Genomic DNA, 19,506 nt, shown 5'->3' with positions numbered 1-19,506 from the left:
TTACCATCTCACATCTTACTTACACCATCCCACATCTTACTACACCATCCCACATCTTACTTACCCACTATCCCACATCTTCCTCACACAGGCCTCTTGCTCCCTCTAAACGTACACTTACACCCTTTGAGATCCCTGGCTTCTTCCTCACACCGCCTCCTTGGTCTGGAGTGCCCTCCTTTCCTCACATTTGCCGGCTGATGCTCTACACATCCTGCACCACCCTGCTCAACGACACTTTCCCAAAAGCCTTCTAACTTATAACCTCCATAAATGTCTTCTTTCCCCAGTCTCCCATTATACTTCGTCGGTACTCATCCACAGCATTTTGAGGCTTTGTGTTCCTATCTAGCTTCCCAACAATGAAGAGAGGACCATATTTTAGCCAGTTACATATCCAACATAGAGCCTGGCACATGGCTGGATGTCCCATTTGCTTCTGAATTGATCAGATGGAGTGAGTACAAAAGTGAGAATGAAGAACATTGAAATAATTAATTCCAAGGGAAAATCATGTGTTCCTAATTCTATTTCTTAAGAATAATAAGAGGTTCTCTAACAGAGCACCTCTTTATGATATAAAATCAAGTGCCACAGTTCTTTGCTTGACTCATACAAAATTAGCATAATTTTCTGAGAGAACAGGCAATAGAGAGGAATCTAAAGAGATACTCACCTAGTCTCTCACTCTGTAATGCAGCAGCCTGATTCATGTAAAACACACCAATTTCATTTCTAATGTTACCCATTCTCTTTAATACTTGTACATAGTGTTCTGGATTTTGGCTTTTCAAGTCACTAAACTGCAAGATTTCATTAGCAGCCTCATAACATTTACAACTAACAGAAAGTTGACTTTCTAAGTCTGTAGACAAATCAGTTGCCCATGCAAATCCTGAAAAGAAAAAAGGGATACATCAATGCGAATCATGTGATTCCTTCTTCCTCAGTATCCAAATGAACCTGAGATTCTAAATTCTAAGTAATAAAAAATGCGATATAGTGTAAGTATACCAAGATTCAATCAATACAACAATATTTAAGTTTCATAATAAAGATCTATTTATTTATAAAATTATATTTCTTGGGATATTAATGTTGGATAAAAATATTTTCCTGCCTATGAATATCAAACAATTTCTGTGATCCAGGTTTTCCCAGGTACACTTATTTATTAGGATGGACCTGAAGTTGTCCACTAATACAAAGTAAAGTTGTTATTTTTAACTAATGGAAATAGTTCTTGAAATAATGTGCCAATATTAACTTTAAGTCACTGAAGAGGCTGCTACAGAAGCCCTCGAAGATTAAAAATGCCATCTAGTGGGGACTGGAGTAAAAAGAATATTTAACTGAAATTGCTATGATGGGAGTAGTAAAAATACACCAAGGACTTTCCTACTACATTAAAACATGATTATTTGAGAAAGATGGAGAGAGGGGAAGAAAGGGCAAAACTATTACAAAATAACACATTTTTCCCTCTCCCCCAGTATACTCCTCCAGCTATGAATTGTCTAAAACTTTGGCAGGCAAACATCAAGTAATATTCAGTATAACAATTTAAGAGCATAATAAAACAACCCCATGAGACATTACAGAAGCACCTTCAGAAGACTCATCTTTTACTTCATTCACTGTGTTAATGGCAGCGTGCTTACACACTGTGCTGAGGTAAGAGGGAGGGATATCGCTGCTGCGGATCAGATTATTCTACTTCCCAGTTTTAAAGCCTGACAATTCCAAACAGGGTGACATATTAAGCAAGACAGGTGGCTATGAACTAACTTTAAAAACAATGATCACTTTATTTCAGCCCCAAGGAATCATTCAGAAGGTTAATTAACCACCTTCACCAACTGTTATACCTTTCAAAAGGAAACCTATGGCTTTGTTAGCTGACTACAAGTGTTACCTAGAAGAACCTCATGAAAAGAAGAGTGTAAAAAGCTGACACAAGGCTGGGCGCAGTGGCTCGTGCCTGTAATCCCAGCACTTTGGGAGGCCAAGGTGGGAGGATCGCTTGAGTTGAGGAGTTTGAGACCAGTCTGGGGCAACGTGGTGAAACCCTGTCTCTAACAAAAATACAAAAATTAGCTAGGTGTGGTGGCGCATGTACTAGTCCCAGCTACTTGGGAGACTGAGATGGGAGGATCATCACTTGAACCCAGGAGGTGGAGGCTGCAGTGAGCCAAGACTGCCCCACTGCACTCCAGCCTGGGTGGCAGAGCGAGACTGTGTCTCAAAAAAATAAATAAATAAAATAAAATAAAAAGTTGACACAACTGTCTTCATATCTTACTTTATATTTAGTTCTAGTTATATAAACAGTAATTATAAAATACTTAAAAACCATTTTATACAAATACACAAGATCATGCTTAATCTTAAAATTAGGAAATGAATAAAACAGCAGGCCAGGTGTGGTGGCTCACACCTGTAATCCCAGCACCTTGGGAGGCCAAGGTGGGCTAGCCGGGCATGGTGGCGCATGCCTGTAATTCCAGCTGCTTGGGAGGCTGAGGCAGGAGAATTGCTTGAACCCGGGAGGCGGAGGTTTCAGTGAGCCAAGATTGCACCATTGCACTCCAGCTTGGGCAACAAGAGCGAAACTCCGTCTCAAAAAATAAATAAATAAATACAGAGCAAATATCAAAACTCTAATATTTCTATCCCTTTTCTGAATACTCAAATAAGCATGAGCTAGGCTGCAGAGTCCCACTGTGAACCACGTGGTCCAAGCCTGTGGCACACCTTGGCAACTGGACTCTCTGTGAAGGCTATGCAGGATCTCCTGGTCTTCTTTTGTTTGGTAATGAAACTCTTCAAGGTGTGCTGCTCTATTATTTGCATTCTGGGCCAGCATTAGTTGGATATCACCACAAAGTGTCAAATATTGAGAGAGAAACAGCAGCACTTCGGAAAGCATATTGGTGCAGAGGCAGCAATAAGTATCTGTTTAGAAAGGGAGGGAAGAAGAAAAAACACAAATGCAGAAAAAATTAATGATCATAGGAAATATGAAGAAACTGTGTTACCAGCTGAACGCTTTGTAGCACTGTATCTATTCTGTTTATTTTATGTCCAACAATACATATTACGGCTTCATGTAGTTCAAAGCAAAGAGATGTTAAACCACTGAGCAGAAACTAAAATAGAAGGTAACACACACAGGATTGGAAACAGTCATTTTAAAATAAAGATTTACTAGAAAAATAGGAGTAAACTTCCACTGTGATTCAGATGCCTTCTCTGTTCTCTCTTCCCAGTGCCTATTAAACATATTCATTTATAGTGGCTTACCATGGCTTTGCAAAGCTAATTTAATGTATCGTAATGCTCTTCCATATTTCTGAAGACTCATGGCAGCATCGGACAAAACATAATAGGCCTTTGATGACTTGAGAATCAGCTGAAGTTTCATTTTATGTTGCCAAGAGCCAGGGATCATTCCAGATTGACTGGAATAATTGCCCTTCTGAAGGGAGCCCACTGTGACATGGAGAGAAAAAAAAAGACAGCACATTTCATTTGACTGTAAGTCTCATGCACAAAAAATATTTTCTGTTTCTTGATGGAAACACTCTAGACTTAGGTGACAAGACTGGTAAATACTATGCTTTACTGCTTAAATACACTGGAGTGAAATGGCTGTGTTAAAAGACTCTCACTTGGGAGTTCTAAGGCCTTCTGCTTCCCTGACATCGGCAACTCTGTCATTCTCTTCCAGTGTCACTGACATAGCTAACCTCATGAGTGACACCTGTCTCCTTTTTCCAGTCTATGTGTCAACCTGTCAAAGTTTACCTTCCTAAAGCACAGCTTAGATCAGCGTGAAAGCCTGTCCTCAAACATGAAAACGGCTTCTCCCCACTTAGCTAGTTGCATGTTTCTCAGTCTCACTTCCTACTTGTCCATCCTACTACCCATCAGCCAATGTTAAGTTACTGCTTGTCACCTATAAACATGCCTGTTTTTCCTATCTCCCATCTTAGTTTACTGTTTCCTCTACAAGGAATACTCTTTATTTAAAGTCCAGCCCATCGCTACCTTCTTTACTCAACAAATGATCATTTTTCTGCCAAGTACTGTGCCAGGCACTGGAAACTGTGACATGAAGTTATATGGCCTCTATCCTTGATAACATAAACCACAACAAAATATGTTAAGTGTAATTAACAGACAAAGAACAAAATACTGTGGAACATTTTGCTCTGCAAATAACAAAAACACCCACCCCTTCCCCCAGCCTGAAGGTTTCTCATTTTTTAATCAGCTAGAACACAAGTCTTTCAAGGCAATGAAAAGTACTTAGTCTTCATTATGGTTTAATGCGTGTATGGATTTTTTCCTCTGCTGATATAAGCATCATCTGTGAGTAAGAGGCATTGTGAGAAACTAAAATTAAGATGAAGTTCTTGTTCACAACCGTGTGTGTGCATGTGTGTGTAAAACCATTTAACGCTGGAACTCTGACATAAGGCAGGCTCACAGGACAAAGTGGTAAGAGAATCAAGTAATTCTGATGGAGAACAGAGGGAAACATGGAGATTCTGAGCTTGAGCAGGATTTTCAACAGGGGAGATGGAGAAGGAGACAGAAAAGGCATTTCAGAAAAAAAGAATGGCAAAAGTCCTGGTGTGATCTCCTTACTGCCTGTAGGCCGAAGCCTGGCATACCAGCAGCACTATATAAATGCTGGGGAAATAAATCTATTCCTCTCCTACCTCCACCATGTTTGTTCAGGAAAAGAAGAAGGGTCCAGAAAGCGCTTCCACTATGATTCAGATGTACTTCAAACATACAGGCTTTCTACACTTTTTTTTTTTTTTTAAAACAATTGAAACTGATTTAAAAGGGGGAAAGAAATAAGGTTGGAAAAAGAAATACAACTTAGGTTAAAATAAGAAATTCACAACTTCTGCTTCGAAGTCCATATATTCTTCATGATGTTATATTCCTGAAGAACTAGATAATTTAAAAGTGACATTTGTAGCTTATTCAAGTACTGTGCAGTAACAACAGCCTACACTTCTATAGTGCTTATTATGTACACTGTTCTGAGCACTTTACATATATTAACCATTTAATCATTTAACAACCCTTTAAAGAAACCATTATTATTGTCTCCATTTTGAAAGAAATAAAAAGTGACTCAAAGAAGTGGAGCAACTTGCCCTCGCAAAGCCAAGATATGAAGTTAGGCAGTCTGGCTAAGTCTGTGGCTCCTACACGATCCAGTGAGAACTCCACCAGGCTGAAGCATTAGTTCCCCACTGTGGGTAACAGGAAGATGCAGGCTTCTTATGCTCTTATTAGAAATGTCCATGAAACATCAAAATTATCCTTTTTATATTTCAAATGAAAGAATACTACCCCTAATTCCAGTTCACAGGATATCTTTTTCTCAATGCCTTTCAATTAATGCCTTAATTGACATAAGTCTGCTGTTGATAAAGAACCAGTGTATTATTCTATTGAAGGCCTTATTTGCACATCAATTCAACTTACTTTTGTCCAAAAACAAGGCCATCTGCTTCTCTAGCCCCTCGGGACCCCCTCTTGAGGATTCATCTTCATATTTTAACGGGATTGGAGTGCTGGGGTCAGCTGCTGGAAGGTCGCTTTCTTTTTTGATGCTGCTATCGACAGATTTTAAACCCTGCAAAAAAAGGAAAAGCATTCACTATATACCTAACTTCAGGTCAACTGAAAACTAAATATAAGACAGTATCTGGACTACTGAATACGTTTAGGAAAATTTCCATCTCACAAACAGACTTTCAAAAACTATGTTTGATCTGAAAGATTTGGGAAAAACAAATCTGATTTTCACTTTATGCTTAAGGAAAAAAAAATCGCAGCAGAACACAATTCGGAATAACATTTAGATACCAACAAACAAGTGTAATTTGCATATCAAGTACAAACTTTACTAAAAAAGTGAAGACTAAACTTAAACTTACCTCTAGAACATAGCTAAGCACAAGTCTACAGCGCTCTTCTGTGTCATGGCAAACTGGAAATGCACAACTGGGCTTGAGGAACAAACGTAAAATTATTAATACACTACCAATGTATTAAGGTCAACATATTGTTTTTGTTGAAGATTAAATTACTGTAAGCATTATCAACAAAAATCTTGCTTAAAAAGATCCTACAACATATATGTTGCTTTAAGTACTTACAATTTTAAATACAATTCTATTATGACAAAAAAGCAAGAACTAGAGTAGTAATGTTTTAGACAAATATAGACATCATCTAATAGGTCAGCTCCACTCATAATTAGCACCGATACTGGACAAAACACAATTAACAATTAGCATCAATTTAGAAATAACAAGTATCACCAATATTCTCGTTGTTTAATTTATTTGCTTAATTAAGGAGCAAAACCAGTTAGCAACCTCCAACTATGAAAGATATTATGTGTAGGGGCTTCTGTGAAGCATTTCATTTCGCTGAATCCCGTGGGGTTGGAATTACTGTTCTCATTGCACAGAAGAGAAGCATGCACAGACAGTTTAGCAATTTGTCTGAGGACACGGTGAATGAGTGGGGAGCTGGGACCCTGGAGCTCATGCTGACTGTCCATACCACAAAGTCATTCAATAAGGATAAGGAAAGGCTAACTAAAGACATGTTTATATGAATACTAAGACTGCATTTTTTGAGTGCTTCAGATACGGAACAGAAAGTGCTATCTGTGAAAAATAGTGACACTAACTCATTACATCTTTAATTATTACCTAATTGCCCCGTAAGTCCATGGCCTAGTGTTACAATGCAGTTTTCCAGATACATGTAACTTTTGCAATCAATGATTATAACCAGAACATTTTTTCACTCCACTGTGGAAGTTCAAGCTGAAAGTGAACTAAAATTTAGATGGACAGTTAATGACTTTTTCCTGCAGTCATTTAGTCAAATATTTACTGAGCACCCATAATGTGTTCTAGACATGGGAGATGGAGCGTCTGTACCTGCAGGGAGCTTACGTTCTAGTGAAGCAAGACAAACATTAAGAACTTCAGGAACAGATAGGCTCCTTGAAGGACAAAAAAGTAGAGCATGCTTTGGCCAGAGTGGTCAGGGAACATCTCCCTGAAGAGGCAACATTTCAGTCAAGACTTAAGCCTTAAAAAAGGCAGCCATGAACAGACCTAGGGTAGGTACATTCCAAGCAGAAGCAACAGCAAATACAAAGACCCTCCAATGAGCATAATCTTGATGCTTTTGAGAGAAAAAAAAACCCAGCATGGCCACGGCAAACCAATGGAGCAAGTGAAGGTCAGAAAGATGGTCAATGTTTTAAGGTGACAGACACAGCCCCTCAAAAACTTGCTTAGAGTTTCCATCTGAAAGTTACACTCAGTGCTTAAATTAAGAGATTATCTGTAAATACGACTGTATTTCAGTTCAGGGAACAGCCAGAACTCTTAAGGCTGGCCTGGATCTAATCATAGGGAGACGGTATGTTGAAAGGTATATACTGCCTGGAGATACACTGATGGTAGAGTCAGTGCAATCCACACAGGGAGAAATCTGTCTGGCCCTCTCCAGGGCAGAGACATGTCCAATATGACAGACATGACCACAAGAGTCACGAAAAAAGTACTGTCCTATATAGCACAGGAATAATGTACCAGAGCTCACCATATACAGCTCCAAGAGCCACCCCCTTCTCTACTCTATGTTCACCAAGCAATCTATGTATGTCATTTCCCAGCAACCCCAAAACTGGATAGAAGTGCCCTAGTAATGAGACATGACTATGACTACACACTGGTCACTGGAAAGGAAAATCCTTCACATAAGAATAGACAGACACCTGGTTTACACACCTGTCCACTATAGGCTTGCATAATGTGGGTCAGTTACCCTCGAACAATTATAAAACCAACTTTAAGAATTCAGAAAACTAATGATTACTAGATGCTAGACCATGAAAGGTTTATTGAAGTAATGGTATCTTTTGAAAGGCTAACTATATTCGATTAACAATTATGTTTCCTTGATAAAAATTTAATATAAATTCTAAAGGCTTACTCTGATTTGATGAATAGATTTGTATTTTTCTGGTACTGACAGTTCTCCAACAGACTTGATTATAGCTACTGCTTTGCTATCATCTGATGGATCAGAGCTGGTGCTATAGGATCCATTTTCGTCACTGTCGGGCATCTCTTCCTCCTCTTCACTATAACTTTCATCAGAATTCTCATTTAAAGGAGATTCTGAATTTTCTTCCTTTTTAGGTTCATCCAATTGAAAAAGTTCTGAAAGCATGTAATTGGCGGAAGCAATAATCTTATGAAAAAGAGAGAAATATGTGTAAATTACTGTCATCAAAAAATACGTGAATTTTACTACCATACTAACGAATTTTAGGAGGTGGTCTGCACACAGGCTGTTTCCACCATATAGACTGTAACACACACAGAACTGTTCCCAGTTCAAAGCTACTGCTACTCTGGGTATGCTCTGCAAAATCCTTATAGGCTGATGCATTTCCTATTTCCCGAAATTACTCCACCCTGAGCCCTCCCTCTTAAAAGGTGTCAACTGAATTTCACTGGAGACAAACAAAAGCTTTTGAGTATAGAGTGTCATAACTAAAATATTAACAAAAATTTAATACCACCCTATGCCAAGTGAGAAACCAGAATTTTTCTTTACAAACTATAAATTAATTCAAGTTTCTCTATAATAGGTAACTAATATTTATCATACAATCTATGGTTCTAGAAAAAAAAGACCATTACGTTAAAAAGGGAAAAGTCCATTCTGATATCTCTTAATATTAGCATTTATATATGACCATTTAACCCATTCTATTATTTATCAGTTCTTAATCACAGACAATAGTCTTTAACACCATTTCTAACATCCACATAAACCACTCAAGTTCCACTAAACACTGCCACCTCAGTCAGCAATTAGGTATTTCAGTCAGAAACAAAACGTTTTACTATTTTTCTTCAAAAACATTTCTGAGTTTGGTCTCTAGGATAATCTTTATCTCTAAATCAAATGTGGCTACAATTAAAATTACTTTGGCTCTTCAAAGAAAAATTGCGTATCTTACATACCTTTACTGATTTGAACAGGATACAACAAATAGCCTTAACAGTGAAAAATACAGTTGTCAATCAGACAACCGAGGGTGAGGATGGTGTAAAACTGTTGGGAGCATGACTGAGGGAATATTTTAAGAGATGCTTTTTCCCCTTCTCTTTAAAAGAAATTTTACTGGCCTTTATTTAAGAGATGCTTTAATATCCTGAAGTGTGGAATGTGAACCCTATTTATATTAACAAAGTGGTAACAAGGTCTAATAGCGACAAAACAAAGAACTAAGGGCACTACTGTTAGAATTACATGAATTCTAAATTCATTGAGCAGTGCTGTCTGAGAGAAATGTAACATGAGTCACATACAGAAATTTTAAATTTTCTAGTAGCTACATTTAAAAAGTAGAATCTGTGAAATCAACTTAAATATATTTAATCCAATATATGTAATATTGCATTTCAACATGTAATAGGTACAGACATCCAATCTTCAAAATTCAGTGTGTATTTTACACTTACAGCACATGTCAATTCAGACAAAGCACATTTTAAGTGATCAACAGCCACATGTGCTAATGGCTACCACACTGAATAGGGCAGTTACGGAATATGAATCAGGAGGCTTTACTGTCTAGGTAACAATCTCCTATTAGAATGCTAGAATTGTTTTAGAGAATACATAAATGTTAATCTTACTTGAGGATGCCTGCTTTTGTCCAGTAATTTCAGACAATTAAGAAGCAATGTTCTAATAGTTCCATAGTGTTTCTTATTTTGATTCTTCTTCATCATCATGTTGCAAGCAACCCTAAAAAAAGAGTTTATATCAACTTTACTGCCCATTTCATCACTGTCTGCAAGACTCAAGTCTAGGAGTGCTCTTGTTTCTTTCCAACAAAGAGCTATAAGAAACAACAAAATACTAAACTTTACACTTTACCCACAACCCCCAAAACGTTTATACTATGGTGGCATAAGAAAGCTGAGTAATATTTGGTACAATGTGTACATGTATTTTTCCCCCTACTATGAAAACCTAAAAGCATTTAAAAGCCTTGGTTTGGAAACTGTGACTGTATGCTTTAAAACTTTATATAATAGGCTATTTCTTCATCTTAAATTCTTAAAGCACTCACTTGTACAAGAGAATGGCTACCGGCATTGTGAATGGATTTTGGTATTTGTCTTCAGTTTCTTCACAAAGAGTAGTGAGGTCATAGAGCTTCACTATATCACTGCCACTTGCTGAAAAGAAAAACAAAGAAGCCTCATTTTACAGCAGTTACCCAAATCAATTATTGTTCACTCAAGAAGTATTAATAGCTTACCTTTAAAGAGCCAATAGGTATGTCCTTCTTTGGTACAATTAGATTTCAAAAATGATAAAATATTCTGTGCAATGTCTTTTATGACTTTAGTAGAAAAATTAGAATTTTCCAAATTGGGAATTTCTTCTGTCTTTATCATTTCATATTTCTGTAAAATACAGACAGATGGAAAGCAGTTTAAGAGAAAACCCAAGGAAACAACACCTTTCTTTTTAAAAAGCAACCAAATGCAGAAGTCCTGCAAACAGAGACCTATGTAGCATGAAAGTGTTTAAACCAGTGGTTTTTAATCTTTTTTCTGCCCCAGCCTCCCAAAGGAATCTCATCCACCCCATCAGCAAGGGCAGTTCACTACTGGAGTAATTTCAATGGAGAATCACTACCAGATTTAGAACCTCAGATTCAGGCATGATCTTATTTCTGTTCTAACATGGAACAAATCATACTGACTACTTTTATTCCACTTGAATGGTTTTCAACTGGGAAGATGGTAAATGAAGGTAGGCTTTACCCAGCAAGATTTTAAAACACATGTATTTCTGGCCTTTTTTTTTGCTAGAAACTAGAGTCAGTGACTCAAGGAGAGAGAATCATTTAGGAAATTTTCCAGTAGACACCTCTCTTCCCTTCATCTATGGACTTTATTACTTCACAGGGATGGAGCAGGGGGGAATGGAGGTGGCAATAAGAGTAAAGGCTTCATGGACATTACTACCACTATTTTAAAAGTGCCTTTGCATTTTTCTTGTTTATCTTCTGTGCACACTCTCCTAACCATCTCCTACCACATTTTCTGAAGTACTCTAAAACTAGAAACTTCAAATCAACTGGAATGTAAGACCAAACACAATCGTCTGAGGTTGATTTTCACCCCACTTTGTTCATCTGAAGTCCCCAATGTTGATCATTTCCTTCCTTAAAATGCTCCTTTCCTGTATTTTAATCTGTGCTATTCTTGTTCTCCTTCTCTCTCTCTAAATGCCCTTCTATTTTTACCCCTATGAGGAGAGGCTCCAATGTCTGATTTTAATAGATTCCTCTGGTGATGAAATCTGACAGTATCTAGGCAGATGATGCTTCAATTTATTTCTCTAATGGCTGCAACTTCAAAATGCTCACTAGACATTTTTATACTTTCCTCAAACTGAACATGTGACAAAAACATATTACCTTCCCTGTCTAAACCAATTCAACATCCTTATCTCACTAAATGGCACCACCATTATTCTAGTCCCTAAACCCTGGAATCTCCTTTGACTCCTGTTCCCCTCCGCCTTGCTAACGCTTTATCTGCCTCTCTCTTTTCTCTTGCTCCCCACTCCCACCCCAGCCTCTCACTAAATGTTGCCATTTAGGGAGATGGTCTAACAGTGGTTTTCAATCAAGACTGCAAACCAGAATCATGTAGCAGACTTTCAGAAAAGACAGAAGTACACATCCTACTGATGCTAGAACACTGGGGGCCCAAGCAAGTGCATTTTTTCAGAGACCACAAGTGATTCTGATGCACAACCAGGTTAAGAATCACTGGGTTGGAATATAACGGTTCAAAGCATGTCCTCAGCCAGAGAGAGGCACAAAGACTGGCACCGCCACTCACTACTAAGTTGACCCTGGGCAACTCACTTGAGCTCCTTGATCCTCAGTCTCTCTTTCCATCAAATAGGAATAACAGCATGTGAGGTAGCTAAGAAGATCAAATAAGGTAAAGCATTTAAAGCATTCAGCAAAGTGCTTGGATAAAATAAGCACTCAATAAATGCTATCTATTCTTACCATTGTTGATTCTTAATAGTTCCTCTCTAGTGGAAAGTACATTACACTATCTGCAAAATGGTACAATGCCTCCGGTTTTCTTGTCTCTAAGTCCTCCTTTTCTGTCCTATATGCTATCTCTAAATTAATATTCTAACACAACAAATTTCCCCTCCTAGATGCAAAGCCTTCTGATTCCAGATTACCAACTGAACCAAGTCCATACTCCTTAGCTCAACATTTAAGATCTCCATCATTTGACCATGACTTTTCCAACCTTACTTGCAGCTATTCTGCTACATAAATCCTGTGTTCCCTAGCTGGATTTATTATCAATCCTTTCATGTATTTACACTAGACTTTTTAAATCCAGCTCTTATTTTTTGAGATACTAGCTATCATTCAGGACTCAGTTAAGATGTCCCTTCTTCCACAAAGTCTTTCCTCCAGACCTGAATGGAAGTGCTCACCCCCTTCTCTGATGATCTAGATTTCTATGTGTTACACTTCTAATTCTTATCTGTCTCCTACTGTTCTCTCTGCATATTATTTCCCATTAGATTATCTCTTTCTGAGTAACAACCAAGCTTATTCTTTGTTTTCCTTCAACAATTATTTATTGTTTAAATTCTCAATTTTTTTATTTTTTTGAGACAGGGTCTTGCTCTGTCACTCATACTGGAGTGCAGTGGCACGATCATAGCTCACTACAGCCTCAAACTCCTGGGCTCAAGTGATCCTCCTGCTTCAAGCCCCCAAGTAGCTGGGACTACAGACATGTACCACCATGCCCAACTAAGTGTGTGCATTGTTTTTCTACAATTAGGGTCTCACTACGTTGCCCAGGTTGGTCTTGAACTCTTGGCTTCAAGTGATCCTGCTGCCTCAGTCTCCTGAGTAGCTTGGGATTACAGGAATAAGCCAACACGCCTAGCTTCCCCCAACACTTATAATGGGGATACGTGTCTTCTAAACAGAATATGCTCAATAAGAATTTGCTATATAAGCTATCCACCATATGCAATTTTTACAAGACCTTTCCCTAAAACTATGCATGTACTGAGTAGATATTTGCATAACGAAGAAACGCCTCCATTGTATAGACACTTTCAGTTAATTTTTAATGAGTGCTTGGCATTAAAATTAGAGTTCTATGGCTACAAATGCAGGTTTTCATATATTTATGAACTTCCTCCAAATTACCTGTAAAATTATACTTCTATAACATCTACAATTCTGTTATCACCAACTTAAATGTACACTCAAATTCAGTTTATTCACAGCTATCTTCCCTGGCAAAAATGCACCTTAGTACTTCAGGGCCGTAAAGACTTTGGTGAGGAACTCTCTGTACCAATTTGCATTTGAGAGATCAGAAAAATCACACTGTATCTTACCTGTACAATTCCATTTACATGAAAACACATCACAAGCTCTGGCACATTGCATATCAAGTTGTCCAACCAATAGTCAATTCCAGTTAGCACATTAATTGGTTTGTTGTTATCCCTAAAAATATACATTTCTAGTGTTATTTGGTTTAATTAAGATGTTCCTTAATGAATCATCTGAAAGTTATTTCACCATTTAAGTATTTTAAGCTGTCCTCTCTAGACAGAAAATGCCATCTATGCTTTCTTTTCTGATAAGATATGCACATGCAGCTCAGTGGTTGTGCTATATTTAACATCTTTCCAAAAGCTTGCTTGTATTTCTAACTGACATCGGTAAGTTTTCAGCAAGAATAGAAGACAATATGATAGGAAAGGACGGTGAGCCTACTGCCTGCTCCTCACACACAACTTGAAGAAACACTGAACACCATACAAGACCATGCTTAAGTTAGAATTCACATTGGCTAATATCAACAAATACACGTGGAGCATTAAGAAAAATGCTCACAAGTAGTTAGTAGGAATCTCTCTAACTAATTAAATAAACTCTCTTGAATATTCTCACAAGTTGTAGATTCAGACCTAAGACTAGGCCAGTCCAACAAACCTCTGGCTCTATTCAATGAGGTCTAGAATGAAGACTCAGCTATAGGCCTGCCTTTCAGCATTTGTTGACAGTAGCTCCTTCCTTAATGTGGCCATTTCAACTGGCAGGGGAAGGAGGGAGGGGAAAAAACCTAGAGAAAGAGGAAGATGCCCAAATAGATGGAACACTGATTCTTTTTTGAGACGAGTCTTGCTCTTTCGCCTAGGCTGGAGTGTGGTAGCATGATCTTGGCTCACTGCAACCTCAGTCTGATGGAACAATGATTCTAAAGGAAGAATTTAAATACCATAAGCTTGAGGAGGGGTATGATGTTGGTTCACCTGAGACGTAAGCTGACTGCTGGGTATCTGCCTCCTCCAAATATGGGCATGTTGGAGCCGACCAACATATGGATATCTTCAAATGTCCATAGAATATTCCGAACAAAATCATTTTTAAGACCCTGTGATTTAAAATAGGGAGGATTATAATAAACAGTCAATCTGTAATTTCCCCCCATGATCCATAAAAAGACTAGAAAAAGGAAGAGACAAAGAAGACAAAGTCAGGCCCCAGAGCTAAGATCACAAAGATGCTTAGAAAGCAGTTTCAGGATCAAGTGGAGTTTTTCCCTATCAATTTCGACTTAGACTAGTTTTGAAATGACAAAGTAGACTGGGGATTTGCTGTCACCTTGGACACCATGGAAAGCATACCTGACTGTGCTCCCCGTCATTGAATAAAGTAATCAGGTTTTGTTCTTTGGGGGCTGAGGCCACATGCCCCACTATGTATGAGGGTTCAAGAGGCTCACTTCCCTGTGAAAAGTGCAAGGATAAGGAGTGATTCTGCTGTCAACATTTCTTAAAATTGACCCACTTTTGAGAGTATCACCTAAATATTCAAAGCACACACTTCAAATCTACCATTGTGAATTAGGCCAATACAAATAATAACACGCCTCATTGGGTGGCTTGCTTTGGCTAATGATCATAGCTACTATAAGAAGCGAATCACATTTAGATCTTACTCAAGTCAGATAGATTAAAGATTATTCTAAACTTTCTAAGTTTTTCATTTTTCTCTTTTTTGGTGCATCTGATTACCACTGCTCTTTCAGCCTACTCCATCTATATTGAATTTAAAAATTCCTAAGAAACTGGCCAGGCATGATGGCATGTGCTTGTAGTCCAAGCTATTTGGGAGGTCGACAGGGGAGGACTGCTTGAGCCCAGGAGTTCGAATCCAGCCTGGACAACATAGTGAGACTCTGTCTCTTAAAAAAAAGAAACCCTAAGAAATCTTACTCAGCCACAGTTTGAGATACTCATTATCTTAACAGTCTCCAGTTTAGCATTTCCTGATGAGTGTTTCACAGAACACTAGTTCCTGGGAAACTGAATGAAAATTTTCCAGAGTCAGGTTTGCAAGATGACATTTACCAGGTACTCACTTTTGTGGAGTAACAATATTTATTGATATTAAAACAATAAATATATAATAAGCAATCCTGCAATAGAAAAATCTACTTTATCTTTGTAAAAACCAATGTTTCCCAAATGTATTTAATCTCAGAACACTTTTTGTTCTTAAGATATTCTCTGGAATACATTTTTTTTTTTTGAGACAGAGTTGCCCAGGCCAGAGTGCAGTGACATGATCTCAGCTCACTGCAACCTCCGCCTCCTGGGTTCAAGCAATTCTCCTACGTCAGCCTCCCGAGTAGCTGGGATTACAGGCATGTGCCACCATGCCCGGCTAATTTTTTTTTTTTTTTTTTTAAATAGAGATGAGGTTTCGCCATGTTGGCCAGGCTGGTCTCTAACTCCTGGCCTCAAGTGATCCACCCACCTCGGCCTCCCAAAGTGCTGTGATTACAGGCGTAAGCCACTGCGCCCAGCCTGGAATGCATTTTGGAATACACTTGGGCCCTCTTGACACTGGGTAAACTCAGCCTACCACTCAATTTTCCAACCATTAGGAAAGTAGTACTGCCATTAAGAAATACTACTTTAAGCTTTTAATGTCATTGCCTCAACAGAACCCAAGACAGGCATGCGTGTGTTGCTTATTGCACAAACATCTGTCTTACTTGTCATCTGTGTGTGCCAGTAGGCTTGGCACCTGCTTGGGAAGAGTGTGTGACTACAAGCACAGGTGGCTCTCTAGCACTTCTATTGTGCCTTGTCCTCTCCCTCAGGAGTCCTAAGAGAACTTTAAACTCTTTTTTATTTTATTATTTGTTTACACAGACAAGTTATCAACTCATGAACCGATTCTCAAAACAGTTTGTCAGGCAGTTGCTTTAGTCAGAGTATGAGCTCTAGGTTACAATGTTCTCAATAAATGTCTGGCTCTCGGACCATCCCACATTCACCTATTTAACCTCTATAACTGCTTAACAAAGGCCTCAAGCCAGCAGTTTTAGTTTTTGGAACAAGAATTTGTGCAGAGATAGCTTGCAAATATAAACAAATCTCTAAAGCTGAAATTTAAGCAATATAAGAAAAGTACTCTGTAAGAGACTCTTAAGGCAGGCTAGCTGTGCCTAGGGGTACACCACTACTACGACGATCTGACTGTTAGTAGGGCCTTGCTGTGTGTGGAGTACACGGACACAGTGGAGTACTGCTGGAGGAACAGGCCTCTGCAGGCAGAAAGATCTGGGTTTAAGCCCTAGCCTGAGAGTTTCGCCAGCTGTATGACCATGTGAAACATCTTTTGATGAGCGTTAGTTTAATATGCAGCTCCAAGAATGGAAAAAAAAACCTTGTACAAACATACACATGGCATAAGAGCTATTCAGTAAATGCCAGCTTGCTTCCTCAACACGCAAGTCTACAGATTCCCGAGTCTCCAAGAGTTTTCACGGTAATTCCTAAACAAGGTAAAGACAGAACAACACTGGGAGATGGGTGACATGGGTAATAGGAGGGTAGTATTTGTATTATGTAGTCTTTTCTCCCTTCTGAATCATAGACCATCCCTACTTCTTGGTTGTTACCACTATGTGACTTGCATATTAATTACTTCCTTCCTTTTCCTTACATTTTTCTCACTTTTGAAAAAAATTTAAATTCATTATGGAGTTTTATGGGATGCTTTCTCTATTTTAAACCTACTGAAACTAAAATCGAGTTAAATGTATCTGCTCCCTGTAATTTGTGAAGATTGAAACAATCTGGTTGAATAGTGCTCAATATGTGGGAACACAACAGCAAGAGGGAAGACGTAACTTATCAAGTCACAGATCTTATTATCTATTTATCAATCTATTTTCCTGAAAACAGACATGTCACAATTTACATCTATGGCTTTATTTTATTCTTTGATAGATACAGTAAGTACAAAAATAAACAAGCATTAGGAAGAAACAAGGATGTAAGAGATAAAATGGACAACCTAGTTCATTCTGTTTTCTAAAACTTTTATAACATGAATGTGGACTAAGTTTCAGGAATTTTATCTGGAAAACCTTAAAGGGATATTTTAGGTCTAACAATCTGACTGAAAGTTATGGTAAAAAGGTTAGAACTTAAATTACAAATGGGTCCCTGAGTCTCAATATTTGATAGGAAATGTCTATCAAATATTGACAGATATTTATAGTTAAAATAGTATTTATAGTTAAAAATGACTAACTAGTATTTATAGTTAAAATATACTATATCTGTATATAATACTCATCACTTGAAGGAGATAATCAGTATTAATAAACTTATCAGTCAACTATTATATTTCGATTTAATAAAAAAATCTGATCTCCCCACCTATAATAGCTCTTGTAAATTCTATTGTGAAAAACTAAAAAGTATTTCTCCCATTCCATAAATTGACAGAAGTCTTTTTTCCCCCATTCCATAAGCTGACAGAATATTTCTTAGTCCTGTTCATCTTTTTTTTTTTTTTTAACGAGATGTTAAAAAAGGCTTTGTCTTCCTATGTGAGTTTCTAGAATTAGCATTTAAATACTAACCTGACTGGAAGCACTGGGATCTTCAGAAACTGAAGACGGCATTTCGAAGGGAGCAGGCCATGAAGCCCCTTCCGAATCATTTGTCTGATCTGAACTGGACGATTCCTGCTGTTCTGCGGTGGATGAGACAGGCTGAGCGGCTCCATCACCATTGATACTGGCCAAACCAGAAATAAAAAAAGATTGCTGTTACTAAAGTTAACTTCATGCAACAGTCTACCCGTTTATAAAAACTACAATCTGTAATTAAGCATACATCTTGTAAAAAAGAAATATGAAACAAATGTTAACAGTATCACAGGGGCAAAACTTAAATTATTACTTGATTAAGCTTCACCCTAAATTTTAGATCAGAATTCCCTTTTTTCTCTTTGGAGATAAATAAGTAGCCAAGTACCTGTAATATAAAAACTTGGAAAGAATTGCCTTTTGATACCAGTGCTCTTTGCTCTTTTTCTTCCTCTGCCACTTCTGATCAATGAGTCTTTGATAAAACTCTTTCAACCATGTCCAGTCGCCAGTCTGGATAACATGAGATACATATTATTAATACAACACACATAGTCGAAACGATGTTACCTAGTACTAGCTTACAGAAAAGGCTCCTATTATTTTTGAATAGTTTCATAAACACATACTCATTAAAAACATATCTTTCTGGGTCAATTCATACCACCTGTCTTTTGTTTTTTGTTTCCTAAAGGAAACCCGTCTTCCTCCTCCTAAGCCAGGCTGGGAGAGGTGAGTCTTCTCTATAACATGTTCCTTAGCAGCTGCAGTAGTTCCCACTTTGCACACTATATCGAAATGAGCTGTGTATGTGTTTATAACCCCAAACAATGAACTGCTGAGGAGCAAGGCCTGTGATTTGTTCACTGTCACATCCCCGTGCCTAGGCTCATACTCACATGATCAACTAAATGGTGGTCTTTTCAAAGGAAAAAAACACTTACTTTAAACGTCATTTACATCACCATAACTTAATTATCTTTATCAAAGCACTGTAGTAATATTCTTTAAAGACTGACCACGAACTATTTCTTGCCAGCCCAAGAAAAGTACAGATATGGAGGGTAGTCCTTGAGAAACTGCAACAATGTTATTATGTTTTTCAAAAGTATCCATTCTTAACATGTGGGAAAAACAGTCCTTACCAACATACAATTTGAGAATCTAGGCTAAAGAGCATCAATTAATTCTAATAACTACAGCCATGTGTCATTTAACAATGAGGATATATTCTGAGAAGCGCGTCATTAGGTGATTTTGTCCTGGTGTGAACGTCGCAGAGTGTTACTTATAGAAACCTGGATGGTACAGCCTACTCCCTACCTAGGTCATATGGTATAGCCTATTGCTCCCAGGCTACAAATCTGTACATGTGACTTAA

The 19,506-nt window shown here is 38.0% G+C and overlaps 1 protein-coding gene across 4 annotated transcripts in view; it reads right to left on the bottom strand.

Annotated features, from left to right (window-relative positions):
- The window catches only part of EDRF1 (erythroid differentiation regulatory factor 1), a 45,305-nt gene that overhangs the window by 20,222 nt on the left and 5,577 nt on the right, over positions 1-19,506 (bottom strand). Inside the window, exons 5-18 of one of the 4 annotated variants that reach the window (XM_003816287.3) lie at positions 18,514-18,638; positions 18,117-18,273; positions 14,857-14,958; positions 14,482-14,603; positions 13,558-13,669; positions 10,406-10,553; positions 10,214-10,322; positions 9,774-9,885; positions 8,053-8,313; positions 5,967-6,038; positions 5,512-5,662; positions 3,304-3,492; positions 2,755-2,955; positions 677-895 (exon numbers count right to left, since the gene is read on the bottom strand). In XM_003816287.3, coding sequence (XP_003816335.1) covers positions 677-895; positions 2,755-2,955; positions 3,304-3,492; positions 5,512-5,662; positions 5,967-6,038; positions 8,053-8,313; positions 9,774-9,885; positions 10,214-10,322; positions 10,406-10,553; positions 13,558-13,669; positions 14,482-14,603; positions 14,857-14,958; positions 18,117-18,273; positions 18,514-18,638 — 2,080 coding nt within the window. The remainder of the gene's footprint in view (positions 1-676; positions 896-2,754; positions 2,956-3,303; positions 3,493-5,511; positions 5,663-5,966; positions 6,039-8,052; positions 8,314-9,773; positions 9,886-10,213; positions 10,323-10,405; positions 10,554-13,557; positions 13,670-14,481; positions 14,604-14,856; positions 14,959-18,116; positions 18,274-18,513; positions 18,639-19,506) is intronic. The other 3 variants (XM_055093453.2, XM_003816288.4, XM_034931677.3) reach the window with 3 other exon arrangements.

Source organism: Pan paniscus, chromosome 8, assembly GCF_029289425.2.
Source record: "Pan paniscus chromosome 8, NHGRI_mPanPan1-v2.0_pri, whole genome shotgun sequence".
Classification (NCBI taxonomy): Eukaryota; Metazoa; Chordata; class Mammalia; order Primates; family Hominidae; genus Pan; species Pan paniscus.
Note: the sequence above shows the minus strand (reverse complement) of the source record. Positions and strands in the feature narration are given on the sequence as shown.